The 16,793-nt window shown below is 42.2% G+C and overlaps 1 protein-coding gene and 1 long non-coding RNA gene across 2 annotated transcripts; one reads left to right on the forward strand and one right to left on the reverse strand.

The window, feature by feature from the left end:
• Positions 1-7,257: 7,257 nt before the first annotated feature.
• LOC110520012 lies at positions 7,258-12,211 on the reverse strand. The gene is made up of 3 exons (XR_002472923.2): positions 11,704-12,211; positions 10,970-11,107; positions 7,258-10,374 (listed from the first exon to the last, which is right to left on the reverse strand). It is a non-coding gene; the product is annotated as an uncharacterized LOC110520012 (long non-coding RNA).
• A 1,492-nt stretch (positions 12,212-13,703) lies between these two features.
• LOC100135920 (myostatin 2) lies at positions 13,704-16,512 on the forward strand. The gene is given in 3 exon segments (NM_001124283.2): positions 13,704-14,189; positions 14,758-15,125; positions 15,956-16,512. Coding segments are annotated over 3 exon segments (1,122 nt in total). The 5' UTR covers positions 13,704-13,816; the 3' UTR covers positions 16,337-16,512.
• The last annotated feature ends 281 nt before the right edge of the window (positions 16,513-16,793 follow it).

Below are 16,793 nucleotides of genomic sequence, written 5' to 3' on the forward strand. Positions count from 1 at the left end.
GCTTATTTCTCTAAAATATTGTGTACAAATTTGTTTACATGCATGTTAGTGAGCATTGTGTCCTTTCTCAAGATAATCCATCTACATGACAGGTGTGGCATATCAAGAAGCGGATCATTACACAGGTGCACCTTGTGCTGGGGGACAATAAAAGGCCACTCTAACATGTGCACTTTTATCATGCAACACAATGCCACAGGTGTCTCAAGTTTTGAGGGAACGTGCAATTGGCATGCTGACTGCAGGAATATCCAACTGAAGGGCCTCCCAAGTGGTGCAGCGGTCTAAGGCACTGCATCGAGGTGCTAGAGGAGTCACTACAGACCAGTGTTCGATCCTAGGCTGTCGCAGCCGGCCACGACCGGGAGACCCATGAGGCGGCGCACAATTGGCCCAGCGTCATCCGGGTTAGGGGAGGGTTTGGCCTGCCAGGATGTCTTTGTCCCATCGTGCTCTAGCAACTTGTTGTGGCGGGCCAGGCGCATGCACACTGACTTCGGTCGCCAGCTATACGTTGTTTCATAGAACGCATGGCTCTCGACCTTCGCCTCTCCCGAGTCCATATGGGAGTTGCAGCGATGGGAGAAGACTGTAACTACCAATTTGGATATCACGAAAAAGGTGTAAAATGTATTAAAAGGAATGTTCACTGGAGCTGTTTCCAGAGAATTGAATCATTTTAGAGAATTTGGCAATACGTCACCCACAGACCACATGTAACCACTCCAGCCCAGGACCTCCACATCCGGCTTCTTCACCTGTGGGATCATCAAAGGGGGAGGGCTGGATGATGAGGATTTCTGTCTGTAATTAGGCCCTTTTGTGGGCAAAAACACTATCTGGTCGGCTGAGCCTGGCTCCCCAATGGGTGGGACTATGCCCTCCCAGGCTCACCCATGGTTGCACCCTTGCCTAGTCATGTGAAATCCATAGATTAGGGACTAATTTATTTATTTCAATTGACTGATTTCCTTATATGAACTGTAACAGCAAAATCTTAGAAATTGTTGCATTTATATTTGAGTATTAATTACCTAGGGACACTTACTGTAAAATGAGACCCAGTTGGATATTCCATTTCTAAAGTGGAATGTTTATTTTTTTTATTTCACCTTTATTTAACCAGGTAGGCTAGTTGAGAACAAGTTCTCATTTGCAACTGCGACCTGGCCAAGATAAAGCATAGCAATAAACAAAACATACAGTCAATAATACAGTAGAGAAAAGTCTATATACAGTGTTAAACATCAGCTTTGAATACAAAGCCTGTAACGTTGAGCTCCTGAAGCAGGGTTCCCCAAATATTATTTGTCCCGCCAAAGCCCCCCAAATGAATTATGAATATTTCTTTCATAATTTAAAAAAAATCTTGGACCTGAGATTCAAAAAGTCTCAAATGCAATGTCCCAAGAAAAAAGTGACACTACCTAAATAATGCAAAAGTTACATTTGAACTTAATGAGGAGGCCAAATGCAGGAGACCATTTTGTTGTTCTGAAACATAAAGCTGCAACCGCAGCGCAATCAATAGGTGAACAGTGCCTGGTGCTGAAAATATAGCTAACTTGTTATGCAAGTGGCACCCAGAAACAGATGTAGAACAACTACACCAGTTGAGTAATTCATTTCAACAATAATCTTCATTTTAATTTGACTTAACAAGCTGACTTGCCTAGTTAAATAAAGGTTAAATAAATAAAAAACAAGAGGGCTTAATTGAAGTCTATTTCCTCCGAGCCAAGGTCTACGTAAAATAACTCGGCCTACCTCAGCCAGTTATGTGACTTAAAAGCATCTTTCTCACAGCCTAGTAGGACTTTTTAAATTTAATTTATTAGGCCTACTTGAAATTGCAACTGGCCAAAAAGGTAGCGTTCTACATTAAACAATAATTTAAAGGGAAAAAAAGGCAATGTCTGTGTCTGAATGTCTGTATCGGGAGTCTCGGCATAACCTGCTCCTGTTACAAAATGAACAGAAAATACTGTCAGCATGAGCCTTAAAATAGCCATGAATAAGCACTAACAATAATAATCACAATAATGTTAGTAGCCTATATGACTATTTATTAAGTACAAAGTTACTTACTGTTTTCCTATGAGCTTGCTACCCAAAACACGCACAAGGCCTCCGCACTCCTGAGTGCATCCGATTTGTCTCGACGTCTGGAATTCAATCAGCTCAGTTAGAATTGCAGCCTCATCCAGCGAGGGCATCATTTTCTTAGCGAAGGAGGAGAATTATCCACCTGGGCGGACTGTGAAAGGATCACATACAAACGCAATGATATCCTTGGGCCCACTGTTGTAATTCATCTGGTGGAGAAGTTGTCCCTCAGGTGCTTGATGAAATCTTCCATCACCTCTGAAAATGCTGTGGCCTGGTCCCTCTGCCTGTCGTTTCTTCAGTGTGATGAAGTGCAGTAGCCTTCCAGATGAACTCGAGCTTCCTAGTAAAGGCCTCAACTTTTCCCACCGTGTCCACGACTGTTGTCCCTCTTCCTTGTAATTGCAGATTTAACCAGTATAAGTGACAGAATGTCAGCCAAAAACAAGCAACATTAGAGAGGAATTCCTTTAATTTCCAGAATATGAAGGTGGTCACTGCCCTCATTTAGCTTTTTCTGAGAAAATCCACAACCTGGTCATGCAGCTCACAGAATCGTTGTGAAGCAGGAGATGCATAGTCAACTAGCCTGTACCCCCACACACTGACTCGGTACCGGTGCCCCCTGTATATAGCCTCGTTATTCTTATTGTGTTACTTTTTATTATTACTTTTTATTTTAGCCTTGGTTAATATTTTATTCTTCTTGAACTGCACTGTTGGTTAAGGGCTTGTAAATAAGCATTTCACGGTAAAGTCTCCACTTGTATTAGGCGCATGTGGCAAACAAGGTTTGATTTGATTTGATCATCATGGGTGGCCTCCTCTGATTCTGTCACAAGCTTGTGGAAAAGACAGTGTTAGGTGCCTGACGTCCCCCTGATAAAGTTGATCATGAGTATGACTTTATCCATCCCATCTTTCAGCTCAGCGTTTAGTCTGGCACACAGCACACACTCTGATGGATGAGACAATGCAAGCCATTCATTTTTGGGGGCGATTTCCTTCAACCTGCTGACCAGGCCTCTGTGTCTGACCACCACAGCAGGAGCCCCTTCAAGTAAACACAAAGTTGACGTTTTCGAAATGACAGGCCATGCTGCGTAAACAATTCCTCCAGCTTTGTGAATAGGATGTCCCTGGTGGTGTGTCCTTCGAGGGGAATCAGTGCCAGTAGCTCTTCTTTAAAGTTATTTCCATGAAAATAACAGACATACAGTGGCAAGAAAAAGTATGTGAACCTGTTGGAATGACCTGGATTTCTGCGTAAATTGGTCATCAAATTTGATCTGATCTTCATCTAAGTCACAACAATAGACAGTGTGCTTAAACTAATAACACATTGTATTTTTCTTGTGTATATTGAATACATAATTTAAACATTCACAGTGTAGGTTGGAAAAAGTATGTGAGCCCCTAGGCTAGTGACTTCTCCAAAAGCTAATTGGAGTCAGGAGTCAGCTAACCTGGATTACAATCATTGAGATGAGATAGGCGATGTTGTTTAAGAGCTGCCTTGCCCTATAAAAAACACTCACAAAATGTGAGTTTGCTATTCACAAGAAGCATTGCCTAATGTGAACCATGCCATGAACAAACTAGATCTCAGGAGACCTAATATTAAGAATGGTTGACTTGCATAAAGCTGGAAAGGGTTACAAAAGTATCTCTAAAAGCCTTGATGTTCATCAGTCCACGGTAAAACTAATTGTCTATAAATGGAGAAAGTTCAGCGCTGTTGCTGCTCTCCCTAGGAGTGGCTGTCCTACAACGATGACTGCAAGAGCACAGCGCAGAATTCTCAATGAGGTTAAAATTGTTGACATAAAAAAAAGTAGTGGACTACATTAGGCTACGTTCAGTAGACCTGTTTTTCCCCACCAATCAAAGCACAGAGAAATGGACTAAGAATAATAATTGAATAGAAACATTGGTGATTTTATGAGCTTAATCAGATCTAAATTATTGTTATTGTCACTGAATTAATTAAGTATTAATCCGACTTGTTAATGTTGTTCTGTTCGATTTGTAGTGTTGGCCTATTAATTGTGCTAATATTATATGTTAATTATGTTCTGGCTTGCCGACTATTGGCTCAGAATTTTTTGGGGCCCGAGGCTAACCCTAGTTGACGAACCCTGTCCTAAAGCTTCTGAGCCACTATATCAAAGCTAGTTGGCGTGATCCATTAATTACATTAAGTCATTTAGACGACATCCGGACCTGACCGTCTATCAGCTAATCTAACGGTTAAATAAATGTTACAGGGACATAATACAGGTGCAGAGGGAGCTGTTGGATCTGGATAGGCATGGGTTGCCCACATGATGAAATCTCAGTTTAAACCGTAAGTAGTGGATATTCAGACGGTAGATCCAAAGGTTAAGGTTAGGCAATAGCTATATGGGAATTGAAATTGGTTGAGGTTAGTGTAAAGGTAGCCTTGATTCCAGCCGTCCTACGTGTGTCAAGCCATTCTCAAATGCGAATACAGTGTTGCAGGGGAGGCTGGTGGGAGAAGCTAAAAGAGGACGAGCTCATTGTAATGGAATGAGCCCGTCCTCCTATAGCTCCTCCCACTGCCGCCTCTGCAGTGTTGAGATCTGATAAAACGAGACTAGGGTAAGGGTTAGGATCATTATTGGATAATAACCTTGGCTGATGCTCAGGATCAATAGCCCCATTTATACAGGGTGCTAGCTGGCATCCTGTGTCCTGATCTTGCCCACATTCTGATTGTGCCCACATTTTTAAAAAGGTGTAGACGATTAAAATAACTAATTGTGATCAAATCTTCCCGACCATTTCGGAAGTAGTCGGGATTAATTGATTGGTTGGATGGATTAAATAGATGTTTTTCTCTCACCCATCTACACACAATACCCCAGAATGACAGTGAAATTGTGTTTAGACATTTTAGATATTTCTGTATTTCTTAAAAAAAAATGTTTAGCTAATTTGCATAAGTATTCTCAACCCTGAGTCAATACATGTTAGAATTAGCATTGGCGGCGATTACAGCTGTGAGTCTTTCTGGGTAAGTCTCCAAGAGCTTTGCACACATGTATTGTACAATATTTGCCCATTATTTTCAAAATTCTAACTCTGTCAAATTCGTTGTTGATCATTGCTAGTCAACCATTTTCAAGTCTTTCCATATATTTTTAAGCAGATTTAAGTCAAAACTGTAACTTAGCCACTCAGGAACATTAACTGTCTTCTTGGTAAGCAACTCCAGGTTTTAGGTTATTGTCCTGCTGAAAGGTGAATTCATCTCCCACTGTCTAGCTGAACACAGACTGAACCAGGTTTTCCTCTAGGATTTTGCCTGTGCTTAGATCCATTCCATTTATTTTTTTATCCTGAAAAACTCCCCAGTCCTTATTGATTACAAGCATACCCATAACATGATGCAGCTACCACTATGCTTGAATATATGGAGAGTGGTACTCAGTAATGTGTTGTATTGGATTTGCCCTAAACATAACACTTTATATTCAGGAGAAAAAAGTTAATTGCTTAGCCACATTTTTTGCAGTTTTACTATAGTGCCTTGTTGCAAACATGATACATGTTATGGAATATTTGTATTCTGCACAAGCTTCCTTCTTTTTACTCTGTCAATTAGGTTTGTATTGTGCAGTAACTATAGTGTTGTTGATCCTTCTGTTTTTTTCCTATCACAGCCATTAAACTCTGTAACTGTTTTAAAGTCACCATTGGCCTCATGGTGAAATCCCTGAGTGGTTTCATTCCTCTCCGGCAACTCAATTAAGGACGTCTGGATCTTTGTAGTGAGTGGGTGTATTGATACACCATCCAAAGTGTAATTAATAACTTGCTCAAAGGGATATTTAAACCGTTTTTTTTTACCAATTGGTGCACTTCTTTGCAAGGGATTGGAAAACCTCCCTGGTCTTTGTGGTTGAATCTGTGTTTGAAATGCACTGCTCGACTGAGAGACCTTACAATTATCTGTATGTGTGGGGTACAGAGATGAGGTAGTCATTCAAAAATCATGTTAAACACTATTATTGCACACAGTGAGTATATGCAACTTATTATGGAACTTGTTCAGCACATTTTTACTCCTGAACGTATTTAGGTTTGCCATAACAAAAGGGTTGAATACTTATTGACACAAGACATTTTCGTTCATTTAGCTAAACATGATTCCACTTTGATATTATGGGGTACTGTGTGTAGGCCAGTAACACAAAATCTCAATTTAATCCATTTCAAAATCAAGCTGTAACGCAAAAAAATGTTGAAAAAGTCGAGGGGTGTGGTGAATACTTTCTGAAGGCACTGTATACTATTTTAAAGGCACAGTGCATTCAAAATGAGGTTTTCCTGTGTTTTATATCATATTGTACAACAGCTAATGAAGCTAACGTTGTAAAAGTGTGATTTTTTTTCATCCGTGTTTTTTCCTGATAGTTGCTAGTTGAAAATGCAATCTACACAGGACCTTCTAATCAGCAGATTTGCATGGGTGGGAGTTTTGGCTTTCCATGGTGACATCACCATGCGGTAAATTGGTTAATAAATTGGTCCAAACCTCTCTGCCCATAACGGCTAGTTATCAGTTTCCCCTCCCACTCAGACCACTCCCAGAGAGTCCTTTTAACATTCTCGCTTTTATTTTATCAGGTAAGTTGACTGAACACATTCTCATTTACAGCAACGACCTGGAGAATTGTTACACGGGGGAGGATTGGGAAAGAACAAGCCAATAGGAAGCTGGGGATGATTAGTTGGCGATGATGGTATGAGGGTCAGATTGGAAATTTAGCAAGGACACCGGGGTTAACACTCCTACTCTTACGATAACTCTCTTCCAAAAGACGGCACCCTACACAGGGCAATGTCCCCTATCACTGCCCTGGGGCATTGGGATCTCCTTACACCAGAGAAAAGAGTACCTCCTACTGGCCCTCCAATGCCATTTCCAGCAGCATCTGGTCTCCCATCCAAGGACAGACTTTGCTTAGCTTCAGAGGCAAGCCAACAGGGGGATGCATGGTGCTTGAGAAATTAAATTTTTATGGAAATCTATTACAGTAAGGTACTTAAATTGTTACCCAGAAATGAACCCCCCCCCCAATCCGCCAATGCCCTTTCTCAAAAAATGAGATGAAGTCACTTAAATAATGGTAGAAGGCATAGATTTCAGCTTTATTGTCGTCACATTTTTTTGTCATTGATTTATTTACAGACCTGTACAGTGCTGCAGGTTAAATGGTATATGATATAAATATAGATGAGTCCTTAGACGCTGGGGGGAAAAGAAGCATTAGGATCTCCCAACATACTTTTTTTTTTTTGCCCATAATCAAACTGAAGGCTTGACTGGAAGACTGATGTTACAAGATGTAACTGTTCCCGACATTGAAATATTTAGAAGGAAGGAATCCAGGTATACCTCGTTTGTACATACTTTGGTATACCTGGTATACCTGTTTATGTCAAGCTGTAAGCATTGTGAACTGCGACATTGACCATCATTATACAAAGCATTTGAATTCTGTGTTCGACATGGCTTCAAAGGCAGGGTAGCTTGGGGCGGCAGGGTAGCCTAGTGCTTAGAGCGTTGGACTAGTAACCGAAAGGTTGCAAGTTCAAATCCCTGAGCTGACAAGGTACAATTCTGTCGTTCTGCCCCTGAACAGGCAGTTAACCCACTGTTCCTAGGCCGTCATTGAAAATAAGAATTTGTTCTTAACTGACTTGCCTAGTTAAATAAAGATGCAAAAAATAAAAGGCAGAGATAATGATAGGGGCTTGATATATGGCATGCAGTGCTAGCCGTCTCCTGCATAGTAAAACGACTTGTATCAACCAATTCATCCGAGTGAAAATCAAGCTTGATGGATTTTTTTTTTGTTTGATTTCATTGTGTTTTTTGCAGCTTGATCTGTAAAATTGTTTAAAACATTAGCTGAGGCAGTAACAACAGTGATCTGTGATCTGTCCAGTTCTTAGATTTAGGAATACAGTATGGGGGGGGGAAGTTGTCACCGCTAAGCTTTTCAATTGGTTTACATAATTGAATGGGTTCAAGAGATTCATCTTTCAACCCAGATTAGTGAAAATGCTGTTATATATTTGTTGCTTTTAACTGTAATGGATTTTTGGGTGTAGCATTTGAGGCACACCACTACCATTTCCTTTACTGAGCATACCTAATGACTTAGCAGCCGAATCTTACTTGAGATGCACAGGTCAAACTTCCTTAGCCGGTGAAATAATGTCTACTTGTTCTTTGTGGTGTGTATACAATGGCACTCTGATTTAATGCTCTGTGAAATGTTCCATGTTGCCCAGCCTTGACTCATCCGCCATTTAAAGCTTCTTGAACATCAGTTGTGGTATGGTAGGAACTGACCTGCCATGACTGACTAAAACCCACTGATATGACCTCTCTTATAAACGCCATACGAAAACCCATCAAGCGTATTGTGCTTGTACTACCATTCATTAAGGACTTTGACAGTTGTTCTCCTTTTCCAAACAACTCAACTCTCCATTGTGCTTATGTGTGCCTATGGCCTGTTAAAATAGCATCGTACTATTTTAAGAAGCCATTTGCTCTCAATAAAAATACCATGGCCTTGGAGAGTTGCATATTTGTGCTGTAAATTCTATGGGGCGGATGGCAGCAGTTCCTCATTACCAGGGTGCTTGGCCCAAGACATTTTGGCGAAAGCAAAATGTATTTGTGAACCCAGAACTCGTTTTGTGTACAAAAGCCAAGTCTCAGTAAAAGTGTGTCAATCCATCCTCGTGTCCTGATTTCCTCGAGGCATGGGGGACTTAGCCAGCCCTCAGGGATGTCCTATTGTCAATGGCATTCAAATTCATAGAATGGGAGGGTGCTGAACCTCTGTAAAACATTCCTAAACATAGCCGCAGGAAGTAGGGATGCTGAGGGTGCTGCAGCACCCCCTGATAAATCGAAAAAAACATCCTTAGTGAACTTGGCCTTTATTACTCCTATATGAGTGGACAAAAATACTCATCAGCACCCCCAACCCAAAACATCTTCCCACGGCCATGTTCGTAGAGCATCATTTCGTCAAAGTGACCGTTGTCAGGTCCTTGGTTGCTGCAGCTCGTCGTCGTACATGCTTAATGGGTAGTTGGGCAGGATGAATAATGAGCTCTCCTTTGTTGGTCGACCACAGGCCCCCTGGGATGCCATTATCCAAGAACCCTGAACTGGGAACTTCTGTCTGGGCAGACAGATGGAGAGGGAGGCATGTACCTGCTGACTCTAGCAAAAAATCTCAAGTGAAAAACATTGGCCATTTGAGGTGCTAATAAATAACTTCCTACATCGGAACTGCTATTTGGCCGCAAGGATGGCACGCGTCAAGCGGAAACGATAGATATTCACTGAAGGGCAGAACCGGTCATTTTCAAAGCAGGATTCAATGATACTCTTCTGCTTTATCGGCTCCCAAGACAAAGATATCACACACCCCAGCTCGGAACTCTTATCATCTAGCTAACGATGGAGACAAGCACATGGTCTGGATTGAAAATGAGAGGATTAATCAAGGTCTTTGTCCAAGTATGAATTAAACAGAAAAATGGCTTTGGACCATAGAATGGCATCAACATCTTGCATCAGCTAGTAGATCTTCGTAGTGTATTGTTTCAACCTGAAGGAGAGTGATGTCTGTCTGTCTGTCTGTCTGTTTGTTGGGCATCCAGTAGTCTTCTTTTCCCCAGAGGTTCAAGGTGAATCCCATAACAGAAATAACACTCTCTGGCAATGCCCTCCCCCCATCCCCCTCATGGCACATCACACTCAATGTAGGGGATGTCAATGTAGCGGCTGTCCACCTCCAACCACTGCTGCACGGCCCGGGCCACTATCTCCTCGGACAGCCGCTGGGCATACTCCAGCAGAATGGGGTCCACCCGGGCAGAGTCGTCCACGGACCCCGTCTCATAGTGGACCAGCAGCGCGTTCTCGCCCTGCCACTTCCCAGGATTGCCGTCCGCCTTCACCGAGTTGGCGTACTGGATCGGATCGCTCTTCTTGGATTTGACGCATCCCATTATATAAATCATGGAGCATTGATCTCAGAGAGGAGGGGAGAGAGAAGGTGGTGAAGGAGGAATGTGCCGGAGGGGGGCTTGGCCCCTGGTTAAGAAGCGACGGCTAGGAAGCCGATTCTTGTCTTAACTGAGCTGCCCTGAAATAGTCCAGACAGTCAGCCATGCTCCTATGCTGCCCTACTTATATCTTCCCCTGTGCTGTAGGGAGAGAGAAGAGGGAAAGAATTTCAGTTATTTACTTTCCATCAGAATCTGCCTAAAATTACCAAATGGCAGAGAAAAGACTTGAGAGGCCTACTATTTAGACAGTGACTTAGCATCATTACCCCTATTACCACACAGCAGCAGTAGCCACAGGTAACTGCCAAAATAAAGGAAAACACTAACATAAAGTTGCTGACTCGTGGTGGATTTAATGCACCTTGGCTTACATAGATTTTATGCTCATCAAACCATTCAGTGACCACTCGTGCCCTGTGCATTGTCTTCCTATGGGGGCATAACCACAGTAGCCAAAACAATGGCCTGCCTAGAATTGGTATACATGACCCTAAGCAATTATGGGATGTGAATTTCTTAATTAACTCAGGAACCACACCTTTGTGGCAGCACTTGCTTTCAATGCACTTTGTATCCCTAATTTACTGAAGTGTTTCCATGGCAGTTCCCTGTATCTACTACCACACGACGCCTAGACTAGGCAGTTGTAGTGACCTTTGGGGAAAAGGTGAGTCTATGACAGCTGCTATTTGGGCTTAGAGTAGTTATTTTGAACATCATTTGTATGTATTACCCATGATCTTGTTGTTTTGTATCCTCAGTCTTTTCAGTCTTCATAAATAGACCACGTGACCCTGGGTTGAACGCACAAAGCACTGCTGTTATTTGCTGTAGTCTCCATCTGTCCTGGTGTGTGTTGCCTCAGTCCTGCCTGATCCAGATTCACAGCGGCGGGCGTGTGATTATTTATTTTAGACAGAGCAGCACACTATTATATCATCCTGTTCATCTCTCACATAGGATGAGCCTTTTTACTGTAGTTGCAAAATGATGCCACTGTAGCTTATGCATTTTGACAAGAGGCTACTGCTTATCTAACTACAGTGCTGAGCCATAACAGGTCAAACAGATTTTTGTTGTTGTTACATATACACATAATTTAACATTGTGGGAAAATAGGATATTGTCTGTTCCATATATCTCAAGCATGTCACTCTAGCCCTGATATCATGGGAAGCGACCCTTGAAACCCCCTCCCCACCTTTAACTATAACCCACCTTTATTGAACTAATAAAGGCATTTGTGGAAGAATGTCACTATTCAAATGTGAACATAAAAGGTCCAGGAGAAATACTAGCCCGGATGGAGGAAGGGCGAAATAAATGGTTGTCCGCGTTGTAAATAGGCTTCTAAGAATTCTTACATGAGCGTATTTCTGTTCAATATGTTTAGAGGTCCATTTCATACACAGTTACCAGAAAAATAGGTACATGGAATATTGCTGAAGCGTGGGATAGGCAGCCTACCTTCAAAAAGACTCTTGGAAAAGTAGGACTGGATGCGTTTCCCTCCATGAATATCAAATTCATCCCGTAGGAAAACGCATCGTTTTATCTTGAACGACACGTTTCAATAAAGAAGTCTCATACATCCACACGGTTTGTGAACCGAAATCACCAAACGTGCCGCCTCTCGGACTGTGTCTACTCCGTCTCCTTATCAAACCGCCGAATATGCGTCCAAGGCTTGAACATGAAACTTGGAAGGCAGCGACCACGTTGGTCAGGTTTCTCTCTCAGCACGAAATTTCCACCAAGTTACCAAACTGGACATTCAATGTTCCACCATACCACATTGTGCAGTAATCCCACTAAATACAAACATCGATTTAATTAAACTCTCACATCCTGGAATAGTCGGACATGGAGGACTATACCTTCTTCTTGCCATCATTCTACTGGAGATTCTACATAAATCATCGTTGAAAGTGTTGCCTGTTTGACTCAACGTTCTGAAGGCAGTTAGTAAACTGTAGAACGGGTTGTGGAGATAAATTGTGCGCGTTCACACGGGTTACTGTTACTTGTAGAATATCACCCTCTTGTGGCGCATGGTGGCTCCATGCTTGACTCCTCAGTGACTATTGAAATGTTTAAAGTAAGGAATACAGTCAGTTGTTTCTATAAACTATCTACCTATAGATTACATTCCTGTCTCTTGCCTTTGATGGACGTGTACCCACGATTAGCTTCCTTGTATCAAAGTGTTCTAAGGCTACTCATGCGCCTGTCGAGAGGTCTGGATCATTATGGCACGAGGTATATTAGCGAGCTTTCCCAATAGCCACTGCAGTCGCACTGTGTCAGATTTTCAGTTATGAGTTATCGGATATGTTCAAAACCAATTGGTGTCATTTAAAAAAATATATATGACGCATTCATAAAACAGTAAAACTCATTGGACGAGTGTGCGTAAAACGGTATAATGTACATTAGTTAAATTCGTTTGTTTTTGTAAATACAGTATGGTATATTTTCTTTCACATAAGGGTTCCTGTCTCAAATTCGATAACGACAATAGGCTATAATTAAACCATTCATTGACCTAACATAGTGCCATGCCATTCATATTGCTGCGTAAAATGTGCATAAAGTGGGCAATTTGATTGACTCTTGTGAGCCATACACATCTTCTAAATGCCGGTTGCGTTGATCTAAATTATAATCCATATGTTACTGTTTATTTGTGAAGGAAAAGAATATCTCATAACCTGTGCGTAATTTTGCAACTGTTGTTGATTAACCGCATGATGGCACTAAACGTCTGGACTAAAAATCTTTCGTAAATATTAAGCGCAAACACCTCAAGACAACAATATCCAGTAGCCTATAGATTAATACAGTATCGTAGGCCTACAGAAGAGCCCATTTCGCCATAAATGTTCAATGCAATAGTATCTATCCTATAGCCTATTGACAAAAGTATTTAGCATTTGGAAACAAGTTTAGAAAGAAGTAGGTCTACTCCATGTAGCCTATATCAATATAGACTAAAGAGTGGTTCCTGTCATATTTGTCAATTAATATACCTTACATTTTCGAGAGAAACAGATTTAGAGAGTTATGCAAACTGGTCATATAACTAACTGATCACAGGGGAAGGGAAGTCATAACACCGATTCATTTGAACCCTGTTGCGTTGATGGGATGAGCGGAAAAAACGCCTTTTCTCAGTGGCGTTCCTATGGTGACAGGCTTGCGGATTTAAGTTTATGCAATTAATCAATATAACCGCATCCGTAATTTGATTTGACCATTTGCAGAACTGTCTTGTCTTTGATTGATAGTGTAGTTGTCTCAAAACTATTCCGAACCTTGCCATACCTCTTTTAAGGGTTGACAGAAAAATACAGTTGATGTCTGTCCGTTAAATTCATTGTTGCCAGCCCAACCAATCGTCGATTTTGACGACACAAAAGAGAGGCCAAAGTTGCAGTATAAAAAGGGCTGACGAATTAAAGTATGCCACCTATCAGTGTAGAGCCTGATTTTAAACACAGGCAACTCTGTAGTCCGCCTTCACGCAAATACGTATTCACTTTTGGATTTTTTTTTTATAGCAAACTCCGCACCTTAGATAATGAATCTGATGCAGGTTCTAATTTATCTGAGTTTTATGGTTGCTTTCGGTCCAATGGGTCTTGGTGATCAAACGGCGCACCACCAATCCCCGGCCACGGATGACGGTGAACAGTGCTCAACATGCGAGGTCCGACAGCAGATCAAAAACATGAGATTACACGCCATCAAGTCACAAATTCTTAGTAAACTGCGACTCAAGCACGCGCCCAATATTAGCCGAGATGTTGTCAAGCAGCTCTTGCCCAAGGCACCACCTTTGCAGAAACTTCTTGACCAGTATGATGTACTTGGAGATGACAATAAGGATGGACTTATGGAAGAAGATGATGAACATGCCATCACAGAAACAATCATGACAATGGCCACTGAACGTAAGTTGTATATGCTATTATTCAATGCAACACTATGCGTCTCAATATAATAACTTTGAAAAGGCACCAGAGCTCAGATGTTTTTTACGCATGGGGCACAGTGCGCAACTTCATGTCTGATCCCGTATTAGCCTTCTTGCACCACTATGTTGGAAATAGGTTGACATTTCATAGGAATTATTAATGATTTGTTTATCTGTCATATCATGTTGACTTGAAACAAATATATAACTTTTACGTCCGAGCCGAGTTCCATCTTACAAGGTGCTAGTGGCTCTGGTGTTGAGTGTGGCGGTTCTAAAACTATATAGGCTATATTGGAAGATACCCTGGAGATGACACATTGCTGAGTGTTTTATAGTTTATCAATGTGTCATGACATTGTAACTTTAAATCTATATTTTGAAAGTGGTTTACCAAGGGGTTTCGGTAACGAAAACACAATTGTGAATTGTGTTACATAGAACCGCAAAAAATAGCAGTCATTTAATTTAGAAATGTAGTTTAATGGAGAAAATAGATAAGACATTTGCATATTATAATTAAAGTTCTAATTTTTCTCCTCCAGCCGAATCCATCGTCCAAGTCGATGGGAAACCCAAGTGTTGCTTTTTCTCCTTCAATTCGAAGATTCAGGCGAACCGCATAGTTCGGGCACAGCTATGGGTGCACCTTCAGCCACCTGACGAAGTCACCACCGTGTTCCTGCAAATCTCCCGCCTGATCCCTGTCACGGACGGGGGCAGGAACATACAGATCCGGTCTCTAAAGATCGACGTGAATGCAGGAGTCAGCTCTTGGCAGAGTATCGACGTGAAACAAGTGTTGTCGGTGTGGCTGCGGCAACCGGACACGAATTGGGGGATCGAGATTAATGCGTTGGACTCAAAGGGAAATGATCTGGCCGTTACCTCAACTGAAGCCGGAGAAGGACTGGTGAGTTTAGATTTATCTCCCATCGAAGCAATTTACAAATAGGTTCGTAGTTTATCCTCGTGGGATCTATGGGAAGTAATCCATAACCAATTTAGTAATGCATAATAATGCAATATCCACATTTAACACCCTTGGCAAGAGAGGGCAAATTCATGTTTGTGTCAAATGTGTAACCAGACTAATTTAGAACCAGGGCTTCAAATACCAGTTGTTTATTATCGATACCTGCTGATCAGAGGGGTTTTGGCACTCTGTGGATTTGCTCTCATGTGCTCATATTTAAAAATATCTTAGAAGCTTTAATATAAACACACATACCTAACATACCACATACCTAATATCCTGTGACAGAATATTTGCCCTTGCCACCACTAATCTCATGTCCTATCACCTGGTTACATAAACATTCACATTATTCACATGGCCAGAACTTCCAGAAGTCTTCTGTGCTAATCAGAGGAATTTCCTACAGCCTCTGTTATCACACACACACATGCGCGCGCACACACATACACACACACACACACACACACACACACACACACACACACACACACACACACACACACACACACACACACACACACACACATTTAAAGGAGAAGGGTGGGGTTTGCACACAGCTGGCACCCATTTCTGGTGCAATTAGAATACTTTTTACCAAACCAAGCATTAAAGTGAGTGTTTAAAAATGCAATAATTTCAGTGGCACAAAGTATCACAACACCCAGGTTTGAGACCTTGATGTAAAGGATCAGCAATATTAGATTGGAGTAACAAACTCCAATATGTTTCCCAACGTGTCACGTTTCTGTATTGTGCCCTCACAGCAACCCTTCATGGAGGTGAAGATTTCGGAGGGCCCGAAGCGCTCCAGGAGAGATTCGGGCCTGGACTGTGATGAGAACTCCCCCGAGTCCCGCTGCTGCCGGTACCCCCTCACAGTGGACTTTGAAGACTTTGGCTGGGACTGGATTATTGCCCCCAAGCGCTACAAGGCCAACTACTGCTCTGGTGAGTGCGAGTACATGCACCTGCAGAAGTACCCCCACACCCACCTGGTGAACAAGGCTAACCCCCGGGGCACCGCAGGGCCCTGCTGCACCCCCACCAAGATGTCCCCGATCAACATGCTCTACTTCAACCGCAAAGAGCAGATCATCTACGGCAAGATCCCATCCATGGTGGTGGACCGCTGCGGCTGCTCGTGAGCGAGAGTTCTGCTGGGGAAGGGGAGGGGCTTAGCCAGGGTCTCCACCCTGGACTTTGGGACAGATCCATCCATCACTACCAGTGCTTTCTGCAGAACACAGTGCAATAGAGCCACAATAGCGGCTAAAGAAACACCTGTCCATTCGCTGAGCAGGCTTCAACCACGGACATGTCTCGTTCGTTTTTTTCATTTTCATTTTCTTCTCTCCTCCAATCACATGTTCGCCCCACAATGGCCTAAAGTCACAAGGATGTAGGAACACAATGCCTGTTGGACTTGACATGGACACACACCAGACCTAGGTTCAAATAGTATTTGTTTTTTTTCTTCAAATACTTTAATGGAGAAGGGTGGGGTTTGCACTTTGGGGAATAATCCATTGGTTCCATTGAACCAGGCAAGCTCAATCAAGTGCAGCTTAAGTATTGGAAATAAAACAAATCCTTTTTAAACCC

Source organism: Oncorhynchus mykiss, chromosome 3, assembly GCF_013265735.2.
Source record: "Oncorhynchus mykiss isolate Arlee chromosome 3, USDA_OmykA_1.1, whole genome shotgun sequence".
NCBI classification, from domain to species: domain Eukaryota; kingdom Metazoa; phylum Chordata; class Actinopteri; order Salmoniformes; family Salmonidae; genus Oncorhynchus; species Oncorhynchus mykiss.